This window comes from Thunnus albacares, chromosome 12, assembly GCF_914725855.1.
Source record: "Thunnus albacares chromosome 12, fThuAlb1.1, whole genome shotgun sequence".
Classification (NCBI taxonomy): Eukaryota; Metazoa; Chordata; class Actinopteri; order Scombriformes; family Scombridae; genus Thunnus; species Thunnus albacares.
The window spans coordinates 16,982,141-16,997,571 of record NC_058117.1 but is presented as its reverse complement, the minus strand read 5'-3'; the positions used below and the strand labels follow the sequence as shown (position 1 = coordinate 16,997,571).

Here is a 15,431-nt window from a genome sequence, read left to right as displayed (position 1 = left end):
GATAAACAAGACATGAACAGGGATGAGTTTTTTTTAATCTCAAAAATGATAATGCATACAGTGCAAATGCATTCAGAAATGGAATTTAATTGGCATGATGTATCCTTTACATGGTATTCTGTATTTCAAAAATGAAAAAAAAAAGAAAAGGAACACTTTCAAATTCATCAGATGCTCCACCAACATGTAAAAGGAAACAGATTATTGCTGAATTCATGTTCCTTGATTCCAGCAAAATGGAAAACCTCATGCTCAGCCCAGTGGCTCAGGTGGTCTCTCTTGAGAGCTGACAATGAGAACTGGAGTGTATTTGTGTAAATTCATTCCTATTATGCTCTATTGTATGGAACCTATGGATGGAAAATTTCAAAAATGGCGTGATGCTGGAATCATACAGAAGCTGGTTCTAACACAAAAAAGTACCCTACATTTCAACGTCTCTGAGGTTAGATGACCCAATGAAGTTTAGATTTTTAAAAAGGGGCAAGGTGACATGAGAATAACCCGTGCATTGATTCTGGAGAGAAATAAAACCCCTGTTATCATACATATAAACCATAAAGTACAAAACAACTGTCTATGTTCTCAGTTTTCAGGTTTTATTGGGTCATCTAGCCATCACTGATCTTGAAAATAAGGGAGAACACATTTTCCTTTGCGGTCAGATGTATTATAGAAGGTGGCCATAGCCTTTCATCTGTACTACGTTTCTTCATCTGACAAACAAGAATTTCATATTGCAACTTTAAAAGTAATTCAGTAAAAAATAACAAAAATATTCTGTGTACATAAAGCTTGTGAGCATTGGAATACTGGTGTAGGATCAGTGATCAAGTAACAAGACCATTAAAATAAAAGAGACAAAGTGGTCACAGATCAGACATCCAACAATAGTTTACACACTTGGGCCCTGACCTTAAAACAGTGACCATTGTAAAGCCAACCTCTTAACAGTGCAAAGGATTTCAGCGATACAAATTTAAAAATCCTGACTCAATTAATCCACTAAAATCAGTGCTCATCTTTTTTTTTTAGGATTGTGAATGCATCATCGTGTTCGAACGTAGGATTTGAGGTTGAATCGAATCTTGTTTAAACGAGAGGCAGATATTTTTTAGTGGCTCAGTCAAGACAAAATGCAGAAAAAGTCCTCCTGAATAAAGCCATCCTAATGTAAAGTATAAAAGAAAATTAAAACCCTGAAGTGAGGCGTTGTGTAGAAGCACAGTAAAAAAAAAAAAATTAAAAAAAATGAAGGGGACACCTGCAGTTTAACCTTTTCTCTACAAACAAAAGGATATTGCTTGTTCAAAAGCTTATAATGATACGAGTATAAAAGTAAAGTGTATAATACAATGCACATTATGAGCAAAGATCATTAAACATACAGCTGCAAACAACAACAAAAAAAAAGTAAAATATACCAACGTGGTGAGCCTAGCTCTTGGTATTAATTCCAAAAATTACTCCGTCCAAAGAGCCGGGACACGTAAAGACATGTAAATTTATCATTTATGATCCAAGTGCCTCTATCAAAAACAATTAAAAACTGATAAAATAATATAAAACACATAATTGTTGCACACACTGGAACCAGAATATATCTGCCAGCTGCAATTTTCTACATTAAATTTATAAGATTCTGACATGAATGAAACTTGGTCAAGCATGATTCTTCTTTAAATGTAACTTTCCTTCCTCAGTATAAACAAAATGTACATTTGGAGAGAGTGCAGTGCAAGCTCTCAGATTCACAGTTAGCAATTAGATGACAACATTGTCGGTACAGTGAGAACATATGAGGGAAGAAGGGAAGTCAGGACTACATAGTAATGACACAGGGGAAACTCCAGGGGATGCTATAGCCTAGGAGAAGCAGAGAAATAAAATATTGCACATGACTCTAATGGTGGACCCCTCCCACCCATGTGTCTTTTTCTGAGCTGTTTCCAAAGTCCCAGCAGGTGCTGTGAAGATGGATCCCCTGCTGATGTAGTGAGCTCAGAATGATCAACCCTGCATCCTCCTACAGAGTTATCCAGGGCTAGAGGGGGTGACAGCATAATGAAGAAGAGGGAGAGACAAGTCCACCGGTGTTATTGATGAACCAAGGTACAGTTTTGCCCTCAGTAGATGTAGAAAGTGTCAATCAATCAACAAAAACTGTCCCGCTGTCCAATCGCCACAGAACTGAGCGCCTGCCTGAGAGCTCAGCAGAGAGGTGTATGAGACAGTCGAGCAAATTCCACTGAGGGGCGATGTGAATCAACTGGAGTCTTTATGTGCTACTACAGTGGATGGAGTAGTGGGTGTCTGCATCTTGGGCGTAGTACCGACTCAGTTGTTTGGGTCTTGAAAAGGCATTTCTGAAGACATGGCCTTATTGTAGAAACGGGCACCATTTTACTGTCCAGCACTTAAGGTTCTCAGTGGAGGAGAGCGCCGCTCCGGCACCGCTCGAGACAGTGGTGGTCTACTATGGTCTGTGAAACCTAAAGATATAAACATGAAAAGGAACATTTCACTAAATTTCATCACCTAAGCTAGAACTCCATGTGCGCTGTACAACCTATACCTACAGCACGTGAATAGCTGTATATGAAGTGATATTCAGGCATGCATGGTCACATGCAAATGAGTGAATCATACAGATCTGCTCAAGTGCACATTACCTGGTTAAATGGCGACTTGACTCGTGCACTTCCATCTCATTGCTCTTGAAATCGTTGAGTTCCTTACGTATAGCTGCCTGCAAAGGACAAAAAAAAAGAAGGAAGATTGAGAGAGAGAAGCAGCAAAGGCTTAGTACACAAACTGCAGCTTCTAAGCCCTGACTCTAGAGTCTTTTAGCATGCTTCATGCATCATTTACATTCATCTGGAGGCCATGAATGATTCTGCCAAATTCTCTTCTCACATCACAAGAACCTTCAACTTCCTTCTCTGGAGACATCTAAGAGCATGAACAATAATATACAATCTGTTGCTGGTACTCTACTTAATAATGTAGTGGTAATATCAGGAATTTCATAGCTTGAAACACAGAAAAAAACAATTAAACAATAACAAGTTTCTACAATTAAGTTTATTTTTTGAACATCCAAGTACATGTATGTATGTATTTTGGTGTCACTGGTTATCAGCCCTTGCATAAAAAAGTCAAACAAGCTGTTTGAACATAAGCCAGCGGGGTTATCATTGTTTCAGTAAGGGACACTGTGGTTTAAGATTTTAAAACATCTCTTTTCTGGGAAGGTTTTGAACTCAGACTAAAACTGTTTCCCAATGTTATAAACATTCACGTTGGGGACGATGACCAGTGAATCATGGCCTCTAAGTAACACTAATAGCACAGTAGAGGGCTGAGTGCCTTGCTCAAGGGCAGGATGATTGCAAAGAAATTCTAAAATTGGGGATGAGTCAAGGTCCCAGGAAATAAAATGGTGTGCCAAGTCTTCTTCTTCTTTTTTTTTTTTTTTAACTCTACATCCCTTCTCAAAATGTCATGTGTGACAGCAACCCAGCCGGGTGATGTCACTGCTTTTGCTACTTAGCATGACTCAAGGGGACGTCTCCCGCCTTTGGGAGGATGCTTCTGTGACAGGAGAACAAACAATATTCAAATCTGTGCTAGACGTTGATGGTACAAGCAGGACAAAAAAAAAAAAATCCCAGCAGTGCAGCGCTGAGGCCGTGGGGTCCTGAGGCACTGCTTGTCCGATTACTCTCTTATGTAAGGGGAGTTGTTGCATAATCCAAATGCTGAATCCCGGTGATTTTCACATGAATGGTCCTCAGGTGTGACCTAGCATATTCAGAGCTGCACATCATTGCAGTTAAAAGGCAGCATCTCTGATCCGCAAAAAAAAAAATAAAAAAAAAAATCAAGAACTCATTAAAAGTCAGAAGCATGGACCGCTGGGCAGTGAGCAGCAGGACTGCTCCGGGGTGTTTACTCACAAATAGCTGAGGTGGAACTTGCCATAACAAGAAAGGAGGAATACATCCTGAGTTATTGTTTGCGTCATATGAGGCACAGAGGGGGAAGAGGAGCGTAATAGGGCTTGAAGAAATTTGAAAACAGACAGGAAGCGATCATGAGATTATCTCAATTTAACTATAAGATTAGTGTAACTGATACTGGCCTTGTCAGCTGCTGTGAGCCGGGTCCAGGGCTTATCTGCCCGCCTGTCGTAGTCCTGGGCATCTGAAACCTCCACGTAGTCACTAAATCGGATGAGAATTTTGGCCTGTCTCAGCTCCTCTACAGTAGGCCTCTGGCTTAGCTGGAAGAAGAGCAGACAAAAAGAAGAGTTTGAGAATAGAAAACTAAGTAATGTATTCCTGGCCACTGTCATGGGTAGCAGCTTTTTTTCCGTTATTTGCATATATTCAAGTCCTTAAAGACAGATTAGGGAGTAAAAGTCATGCAGTATTTTTATGTAGGTGCATCACAGAGGAGCTCAATATCACAATGCTCTGGCATTCAGGACACCTATTGAATCAGTGCTTTAAACTAACATTTGAGTTCCTGCAGAGTCCTTTATCAAAATCACAAGAAATATACTAGAATGTGTGGGATATCAGTTCACTAGCTCCCTTGCACAGCTTAATTCACTGACGAGTAACACAGTGCAGAATTGAAGGACTACATTCTTAGATACCACTCTTATCTGAATGAAAACAAAGAACATGATAAAACAACATTCACTCAACGTTCATTCATTCATTATAACCATCTTAAAATGGGCTACTGAATCTATTCTAAAATATTCAAGATGAAAAACAACAACACTTGTATTGTGAATGTACTCATGTTAGATGGAGATCAAACAAAAAAATAACACAAAGCAATATTCTTTATGTTACAGTTACTGTAAGCAGGAGCTAAACACTGATATATTTGATTTAAAGACACGTTTTAATATAAAGTCATCTGCTTTGACTAATACTTTGTGTCTAACATGGTTTGTCAAAAAAAGATAACTAGTTAAAAATTAATATTTTTTAAAAAAAGTTTAACTGCTGGATGCAAGATGTCTCCTTCTTCACCGAAAGATACATTCTCAGTGTTTGTGAACTAAAGGCTTCAAGTTTCCACATCATACTTGTGTAAGTTACATTTTGGACCATGATTGGCTCCAAACTAGTTGTAATGTCACAAATCATGCTCGTAGGTACACGCCTTAAACTCTTGCTTTTTGATGAGCACAGGGAAACTTTTCATTTCAGCAGATGAATGTGAAAACTGCTTTCTAGTGAAACTCTGCACATACATCATTCTGCACAGTGAAGCTCAAACATGCAACTGAAGCAACAAGGAGAAAAATATTTTTGAATGGAGGGGGACTTTAGTAATATATTACTTGAAAGCAGATATATCAATCGACATCAACTTATTGCAGATATCGGCATATACAGCAGCCAATAAACTACAACAAATTTCAGTACAGAAATGCCAAATGTATGATGACGTTTGTCTATCTTGTGTGAAAATCAGCTGATATATTGTTATCTGATTTTTTTAAAATACAAAATTACACATTTATAGAACATGTACAATATTCTATAAATGTATAGTTATAGGAGTGTGATGAGCATTTTGTATAACACACCAATGCAGTGTTGAAAGGCTGTAAAGTTTCCAAACTGTATACAATAAGGTATGTGATGCATACAATAAACACCTCCAACAGCTGTGAGATATTTATTTTGAACAGCATGTCTGCAGGTATGCAGGAAGTGTTATTATTTAATTGAAAGTGATGGGAACATGCTCAGCACCTCCCTATGGGGTCGAAGGATTTGGCAGCCAACATGCTGAAGGGCCAAGGGCAACAAGGACAACAGTGTCCCCTGAGGGAGATGAGCACTATAGGCCTGTAAGGCACTAGATTTCACTTCTCACTGTAGATGAGTCACTGTCACAGCATTTGTTTATCCCAGCCAACTATTTACCCCATCCAAGTGCTTAAAAGATCAAGTGTGGGTTTGCACCTTTGGAGCTATTTTGGACTCACCTTTCGTGTTAGCCTTCGTTTTATCTCCCTCTTCTCCTCCATTTCCTCTTGCTCATTGCGAGCTGTGGAGAACAAAGAGTGTTATACTGTGACTATAAGCACAAGCAGAATGTTTACAGAATTACAGAAAGGGAAACAAACACACAATTTGCATAATATTGTTCATTAATTGGCAATGGATGCACACTAAACTGGATAAGTTTCTTAAAGCCTAAAATAGTTCCCATGATTGGCTGTTTAATACTATTAGGGATGGGTATCAGGGGAGAATGATTGCCTTGTTCCTTTCAAGTTGTCCCAGGGCTTTTTGCTCCATGTTTATGAGGTGATTAACCTATTTCAGTAAGAATAAAAATTTCTTTCTTTTCAAGCAGGAAAAATGTTGTACTTTTAGTATATATTCGTACATCTCGCCAAAATTGTGTTTGTGAATTCCAAGTCAGTTACCAAGACAAAAACCTTCAGCCCAGAGGGGCAAGTTAAAAGAAGGGACAAGAGTAAACAAGAGGTATTCTGGGACTCTGCTCTTGTATACAAAAGCCTCAGCAGTCAAATTGCATTTGCGCTTCTGCTGAACACGTACTGTATCTCGAGTACTACTCATAGTTTTGGATTGCAGACAGTGCCTCTCTAGAAAATAAAGCCCTGTTTGTTTAACCTTGGTACTGTAGGCGTGTGAGTGATGGGGAGGACATGACATGTCACTCATGAATTCTTAGACTTTGTGTTTTCTTCCTGCGCTCTGCCAATCATGCAGGAGCCTCTGAGAGAGCAGGAACTGCTGGTAAATCAGTCTTTGATGTGAAAGGCGCAGAGTCCCAGACAGCAGAACTGCCTCTCTCTGATACTGTATGTGTTTGATCTATGAAACCAGTCTCTCTGGACATGACTCCTTAGGGAGCCCTGCTGCCTGCCTGCCTCAGATGAAAAGGCAGACCAAGAAGGAATAAAGAGAGAGATGTATGCCACTAGTTTTCACATAACAAGGCCTCTCAAATAACCAGGCTGCACTATATGAAGCCCGCATGCACAAAAGGCTACACATATGGACTCAAGCTTTGCATCGATGCGTTAAATGATGCGTCACATGGTTTTGGGTATTTCTGTCACTTTGACAGACTTGTGAATTCACTGTAGCAGCTTAAAGATAGTGTTACATCTACAAGTTGAAAACACTCACGTTTGAGGATGTTCCTCTGTTCCAGCTCCTCTGCTGTGGGTCTCTGACTCAAGCGCCTGGTGAGAAACATGCATCCATGGTCAGCACATAATTGCAGAGGTTGGCGAGGCAACACCAAATCAATATGATGGGGAAAAAAATGCAAATCAACCTGCTTTATAATAATCATCATTAACTGTCATTGTTAGAAAGAAAATCTGGGTAAACATTTGACTGGGTGGAAGAATTTCCCTGCTTCTTGTTCTTCTCCTCCACATTTCGCTCAGTGTTTACTTCCCTGCTTTGACACTTCACTAGCAACCACTAGCAAGGTTATCTTTGGCATTTTGAGTACTTTTACAACTGACAACCCTGGGCTTTAGAGGAAAAAATGTTATGTGTTAGTCCAAAACAGAATTAAATATGCATTAACTCAATGTTCCCTTCCTTATTAGTACTAACTTCTAGTAAAAAAAAAAACTGTTTTTTGCACAGTTGAAAGATTTACATCTTATTTTCGCTCTTGTCACATGACAGGTTGACAGGTGCACTTCAGTCAGCCATGGTCACAAGTCTCTCCCTTGTAACTGAATGACCTGCATGATAATGCATTGAAGAAATGCAGAGAGGATGGCCAGTAAAAGCCAGATATTCCTGAAGAGGTTCCAAGACATGTTTTTTTTTTTAAATGCAACACATGTTTTGTACAGATAATCTCAAATTTCCTCAATTTAAAAGTGGCTGAAATGACTAAGATACCCAAAGGCAATCTCTGAGAGGTCACTCTAAGTGCTTTCAACTGGGGACTCTTATTATAGCACTGTGTCAGGACCCTGCGGCAGTAGACCTAACTGTAGGCATTGGATCAATGATTGTCTCCATCTCCTTAGATCTGACAGCCATCCTGAACTGCTCGACCCTGTAAACTACTGTGTGCGGGGATAGGTCTGTGTTCAGACTGGCTTGTCTCATCTTATCTTGTGTCACTTCTTCTCTCACTTGAAGGTTCCCGTTCTCTCAGACTGGAGCTCTCCGCCTCCCAGCATGGTCTGACTCTGAGCATTATATCAGCATCACATGAGCAAGAACGCAACCACTGTAAACAAACACGCACAGACTAGTCAACATCCGTATGGATGCCCTTTACCAGACAACTTCTATCATAACTAGATTCAATTTAGGCACCGTCAGCCTCACTATCAAGAAAGTGCCTGTCTTGTCTGTCTGTTCTGTAGAACATAGAAACATAAATATAATGAGATTATGTCTGTTTATTGTTTTGGTTTTACGGATCGCAACTTTACTGTTTTGGTTCACTCTCACTGTTCTCATTAGCTGTGTCTGTGTGTCTAGCCACAGCAGGCGGCTGTTTTCGGCAGTTAATAAACCCACGGGACATTACCTTTCCAGCACCAACTACAGTCAGGTAAAGTCAGCGACTAACTGGTGAACAAGTAGAGCATTTAGCAGCTTAAGAGCCAGATATTTCCCTCATTAGTTAATGGAGACTGAAACAGAGTGAAAAGGAGACAGAATATTGGACTTTAATTTGCCAGGTGCCCAGAGACAAAACTCTTGATTTGATGCCAATGTTAATCTGAGTCTTCTGGAGGTTTAAATGGGCAACTGTTTGCCAGCACAATATGTAAGTGCTGTGTTTACAGCTTTTTCCCCTGTCCCCAAGTTGTCAAAAAAAAAAAGAATAAATGAGTACTGTTTAAAGTAAATATATTGTATATCAGGTTTTCCGCTAAACCCTCACTATAATAAACTGTCTCTTAAACGACATATACCACATAATACATATAAATACGTCAAAGACAGCAAAACTCTAAAACCACAAGCCAAAGATGAAGCATTGCTTATCAGCTTTCAAAAAAGGGAAAAAAACAAAACTCCTTCCATCCAGTTTTCACCCTTGAGATAAAAAGGGTCTCAAGGGTCTTCAGTGAATCAGGGCAACAGAATTACAGCAAGTTGAGGTCAGCTCGTCCTAGAATAGCATTATCATAAACAATTCTGATTGTACTGGCACAAGCCACATCAGTACAGGACACAACGTTGTCGGCAGAAAGCATGAAATTGGGAATTGTGCATTGGATGACACTGTGCAAAGGACATTATGACAGAGCTTTTTGGGAACATGACAACTAAGCAGGCAGCCCCTTCTGGGAACATGCGCTGTGTTCCAATCACAGTGGGGAATAGTGACTTGTATGCCAAAGTCTCTGGATAATATTCCTTCCCTCCCTTGCAACCATATTTCCCACGTCTCATATCTTATTATACTATCGGGGCTTTCATTTCTACCAATACTCTCAGCTGTCTTTTCTCCTCTCAACACATCATTACATCCCCTTCATTCAGACAGGCAAGACATGTTCAAAGAACAGAGCGAAACCAAACGACGCCTGTGATCCGCTGGGGAAAAACATTACGTTGTTTGATCTGTTCAATTACTAGAATTCACATCTATGATCTTGACATATGTATACAAATTCCTGTGATTTGTACACACCGCACTAGTGTAGAGTATGTGTGTGTGTGTAAACTGCTGATATGAAGTGGCTTGCGTGGTGCTGCTGTGTGGAGGAGTCGGGTGGAGATAGTTTGGCACATGCATCACCGTGGTGATTCACTGAACGAGGGAGGGAGGAAGTCAGGCAGGAGGAGGAGAGAGAGAGAGAGCGCACACGCTAGAGAAAAGACAAGAGAAGGAAAAAAGAGAGGAGGGGTGATGCATTGCTGAAATTAGGTCAGCTCCATTTTCAGAGCCTCATTTTGACGAGATAAAGCGTTTATCCTTATCCAATGTTGAGAAGGGGGAAAAAAAATGAAAGGATGTATAAGTGTTTCAATAGAAAAAAGGCTCGCATTTTCATCGGCTTTGGAATGAGTCACAGTTCTATTAGCCAGGATATCGAGCCTTTGTCAGCCCAAAGTAAGACAAAATGCTCCGTTTGGCTACGTAGAGTCAGTGCTGTTTCCCAGCAGCGGTTGGTGAGTTGGCTACAGCGACATCAACCAGGTTGGCTGAAAATATTTGGCATATAAATTGTGCATGTGTGTAAATGTATTCGAGTTTAAAAATGCATGTGCATATGCATCTAACCTTGTGAGTTTGGTGCCTATCTGCTGCCTAGACTCCAGTCTCTCCTCATCTGTCTGCATGGGAAGGATGTTTTTCTCTTCCAGCTCTCTTTTGGATGGACGGTTACTCAGCTTGATGGCCAGAGAGTCTTTCCTCAGCACCTTCTGAGCCAGGGTACCTAAACCAAAACACAATGGTCAAGCATGTGAGGAAATACAGGTATAAAAAGCACAGATCCCCATTGACTGAAATGATCTCCAAAATGTTTCAAATAGAATATATCTTGGAGTTGATGTGCACAACTCATCTTCAGATTAATTATGCACCAAAATTGTACATTGTATAACTAAAGATGTGTTAGATGTGTTTGTAATTTTGCCATCAGATTTTAGAAATTACTGATGCTCCCTTAATGTTGGGGGTTTTTTGTTTTGTTTTTTTACTGAAATGTTAAGCTCTTTATTTCAGTTTGGTCGTTTGGATTTAAGCAATTAGAAAATAGAAATAGATCAACATATTGAATATTCTACTACCCACACTGTGGCATAAACTATGGTGATTTCTGATAGCTATTTTATGTTTTGGGTGTCCTCAGTTGTTTTGCACACAACACAAAATGTATACTTATATTTAGATTTCGAAAAAAACATGATTATGAATCAACTTTCCAGCACTTTTAAAAAGGACCACTCTTACTTTCACTGCCCCTTAAATTCATGATATGGTGTATTGAGCGATTCCATCACACATGACCAATCACAACCTTTAAAAAAAACTCCCAACATGCACCCATGCGAAAACAAGGATACAGAGTGTCAAACACACGAGCAGCTCAACACACAGCTTTGCCAAGAGGCGGTGAGTGAAAGTGTTTCCATGGGTGACAGCATGATTCTGGATACACTTCTGTGGACCTAATTTTGTCTCTGCTTTGAAGGTCGAACTACATCCGAGTTCCAGGAGCCTTCAGGTGAATCTAGCAGTGTTGTCAATCAGGATTAGTCAAGCAAATGTGTCATCTGTAAACATGAGCTATTCTTACAAACTAGACGAAGACAGATCTGCTGGCAGGACACACTTTTTTGTCATTTATGAGCCCTCTCCACAACTTGCCTTTACCTGTCACTTAAAACAAATAAAAATAAAACCAAATACATAAATAAAATGCAAAAATAGGACAACACAACTTTGTTTCCAAAAAGAAGTAATCACGCTTGATAATCCTGATTACAATACTTATTCAAATGACCTTTCAAAGTAATTACTCCACCACGACTGCTGCCACTCACTTGTAAATATGGAGTCATCATCTTCGTCGTCGTCCTCGTCATCATCCACATCATCGTCCTCATCCTTATACATGCTGGGCAGATCTTCGTAGTCAGACTCATTGGGCATGTTCTCCTTGTCATCCTCATAGTCGATGATCACAGACGGCACTTCTCTTCTGTCCAGCTGCATGCACTGACCACCGCCGTGCAACGCAGAACTATTGAAGTGAAAGGGAGATGCGCTTATTGGTTTTGAACCAAATCTGAGCATTAACTTAATGGGTCATGCGTAGCCATACTATTTGGCCCTGCAAGAGGATGAGCCTGTCCACCCCCCGGCAGTAAGGGCAAATATCCAGTTTACAGGATCATATCTCATCTCCAGCTCTGTATTATGTTTTATAGTAAGCAACTATTGTTTTTTTTTGTTTATCCTTGCAAACCTTCTCTACCCAGAGAGGGGAAACAATTTAAATTACTAAAGGGAGCTTCTGGTGCATTGTATAATGACAGTTTTGTGTGTTTTTAATCCAACTATGAGGATGAGAGGAGGGGAGATATACAACTTCTGCTGAATGAAACCAAAGTACAAAGAGCCTGAATACACACAAAACACAACTCTGTGCAGTCCTACGCAATCCCATGCAATCTTATGAACTACACAGTGGAAGAGAAGAATAACTGATTATACAACTTGTATTGTTCAAAACAAGGTGACAGAGGTAAACTTCACTTTCAAGAGCCATCATTTACATTCAAATGCTAATCATTGACATATTTGATAGTTTGCTGGATTGATTAATCAGTCTAATTGGAGTTTCTTATGATGAACAACTGTTATGTAAGCATTTCAGGCTTTCAGACTAATTGTGATTAATGTCAGGACCATTACTTCCTTATCCCTGCCCAAATGGTTTTGGTGAAAAAGAGATCCTAATGTAAGAGGTTACATAATGTCCAATCCGCTATCCTGTCCCTTTTCTCCAAACACGAAGAAACACGCTCTTGTAAAGAGCAGCTGGTCATGTTATGTCAGTCCAACTGCTGGAGGGACGCCTACTCCATGAGCCTGTGCCCACACACACACACATTTACTTTAAAATTAGGCCATGCTGCCCTGTGAGGCAGTGTACTGATTTAGACCTGTACACCAGCGCTACATGGCAGGACGCGACCTCAATAACGCCGGGATATATTTGAAAGTAGCAGACAAGTTGCCGCAAAAATAAAACCCAATAAACAGGATGGTTCATGCTAATTATAATATTATTATTGGTATTTACGGTACTCCGATTACTGCTGTTTTAGCAATGGCACCAGAAAACTGTTGGGCCAATCAGTATAGCATAAGATCCATCTTTGTAATTTGTATAATACCAACATGAAATTTTGACGCATTCCAAAATCCAACAAAGATATTATATGTGATGTACAGATGGGGAGTCAAACAGAGGCCAATCTATAATCCCTATCCAACTTCACTGGAGGACAATCAGATTTAATGACCTGATGTCTGATGGCGACTAACCTTTCAAACCTCTGCATGGAGAGCGCCAGGGTTTTATTGAGCTCCTCGATGATGCGGCTGGGCGCGTGCAAGCTGCCGTACTGAAGCTGGAGCGGATGGCCGTGGCTCTGGTGAAGACTGGACAGACAGGCGAGCTGGGAGGGCAGCAAGGTGCCGTGGTGGCTTGGCATGCCCTGGGGAGGGGCACACTTTTGGGAGAGTGTGCTGAGGGGGTTGGGGGATGGAGAGGGGGAAGTGGTGGAGTCCAGCCCCCCTGGAGGCACACAAATCATCACTTTCTTGGGAGGCAGAGGAGGAGAGTGCTTCCCCCCGGGCATATAGGGCAACTTCAATGGCTGGCAAGAATCTAGAAAGAAAATAACTCAGTTTAAAAAGACATATAAACTACTGGGTTAATTTGTATTACATTACATGCACTATGTTTTGGTTGGGGCAGACAGACAAACAGAGCTAATGGATGATCAGACAAGGCTCAGACGTCAGTGCAGAGTGGTGAGAATTAGGCCAGGGTAATGCCACTTCCATTTGACTGACAGATTGACAATGACAGACAGAGCCCAGCTGACCTAACCACGGGGGAATTTAATGAGACTACTATAATCCTGTGCACATGTGTGGAAACGCAGGTAGGGTTTAAAACAAAAGCAGGCATGCCTCATCTGTCAAAACAAGTGCTCACTATCTATTACTGTAGGAGCATTTCACTTTAATTGACAGACAAAGGAAGTGAAATGTTCATAAGGTGCACAGTAATAAAAAATAATAATAAAAGAAAACAGCCTGAAGTGATTAGAGTGGTGTAACCAAACTGACCTGTGCTATGGTTTGGGATCCTAGAGAAAGGCTTTGGAGGGAGAGCAGGAGGCTGCTTGTGGTATAGGGGCAGCTTGGCTGGGGTATCCTGAAGGTCACCTAAGTAGGTGACAGATTTCTTGGTGGGCAGGACCATAGATGACTTCATAGAGGGCTCCTGAGTGGAGATGCCGCCGTCCATCGAGGATCGGAATTCAACGGTTGCTAAACAGAGAGAGGAAACAAACGAAGTGACAAGCGTCAAAAATGTGCTTGACTGAACAAGTATGACACTTCGCGAGAAGACAGTTCAAACAAAGTTGAAAACAAAGTCTAACTTGGGGTGTTAGCTTTTTGAATTGACTCCCCCCACATTGTTTCAAAACTTAAAACTGTTTAACAATCCAAGAGCCTTTTATCAGCGCACAACAGACCAAGGAACAGTGTCATCCAAGCAGTTTGACAGAATGTTTGCCTTTTAATTCTTTTGCAGCACTGAGCTGTTTGATGGTTTTTGCATGATCACATTTTAAGGATGACAGTGCTATTCACCATGCCGCTCACATATTCAGACAAACAACGCATTTGGGAGCCAGCCCCAATCCCCACACTTAACCTTAGCTGAACTGTCTTTTAAACACAAAACCATAAGAATGCTTACCCCTGCTAGATTAGGGGAGGAGGGTTCATCTCTGAACTTTTTTTTAAAACTTCTAGACAGTCTTTTTAAGGTATTTTTGCTATTTTTTCTGCTATTAACTTGAAAAATTCAAGCCAGAAGTTGTTATTGTAATAAACGGTCATATGGGTAGGCATTCAAAGACCCTCATTTTGAAGCCTCTCTATGGGATAAGATCTGATCATATTTGAGTACAGACATGGAGAGATGGTAGCGATTGAGACTTGTGGGTTGGACCGGTGTATGCCACATTAAATCCAGGCACACTGTGTGCCAGTCAAAGGTGGAGACGAGTTAAAGCTGATTAAAATCCAGCAGCCTATCACATGATTATGGGATTTCTTTTCTTTTTAAATTTTTTTTTCTTTTTTTTTTTTTTTGCCCCCTACGGATCCATTTCTATTCTGAGCATACCAGAGCAGAATGAATTGAAATGAATTGAAGCAGGAATTAATTATATAGAGTGTATCTAGATGTCAATGCTGGTAACTTCATGCAGTTGTCAGAGACATGAAGATGCATTTAGTAAATGTTTGCTTTGTGTGCATAAAAACTTACCTTGTGAGGCAGCTGGATTCGCAAGATCACAACATCATGAGATCACAGGAGAACCTATTTTGTCAGGTTTCAAGTTATGCGCTTGTGTCCCAACCACCATTGGTTCTCACCAATCAGCATCCTATGAGGATTCTCTCGTGATCTTGTGAATCCAGCTGCCTCGTAAGTTAAGACGGTGATAGACGGTGATAGACAGATGGTTCATCCAATCACCTGCCAAGTATTTTTTGAAAGCGCCTGCCCTTTTCCAAACAGTTTCCAAGGACAACTTCTCAGATGATTCTGTGTAACCAACCATCTGGCGCGTCAGGTTACATAAAAATAGCCACTGCTG

At 40.5% G+C, this 15,431-nt stretch overlaps 1 protein-coding gene across 2 annotated transcripts in view; it reads right to left on the bottom strand.

Moving 5' to 3' along the window:
- Positions 1-15: 15 nt before the first annotated feature.
- The window catches only part of LOC122994318 (phosphatase and actin regulator 1-like), a 53,605-nt gene continuing 38,189 nt past the window's right edge, over positions 16-15,431 (bottom strand). For both annotated transcript variants that reach the window (XM_044368935.1, XM_044368934.1), the window contains exons 4-12: positions 13,882-14,085; positions 13,069-13,414; positions 11,559-11,758; positions 10,291-10,447; positions 7,200-7,255; positions 6,020-6,081; positions 4,145-4,285; positions 2,673-2,749; positions 16-2,492 (exon numbers count right to left, since the gene is read on the bottom strand). In XM_044368935.1, coding sequence (XP_044224870.1) covers positions 2,477-2,492; positions 2,673-2,749; positions 4,145-4,285; positions 6,020-6,081; positions 7,200-7,255; positions 10,291-10,447; positions 11,559-11,758; positions 13,069-13,414; positions 13,882-14,085 — 1,259 coding nt within the window. In that variant the 3' untranslated portion in view covers positions 16-2,476. The remainder of the gene's footprint in view (positions 2,493-2,672; positions 2,750-4,144; positions 4,286-6,019; positions 6,082-7,199; positions 7,256-10,290; positions 10,448-11,558; positions 11,759-13,068; positions 13,415-13,881; positions 14,086-15,431) is intronic.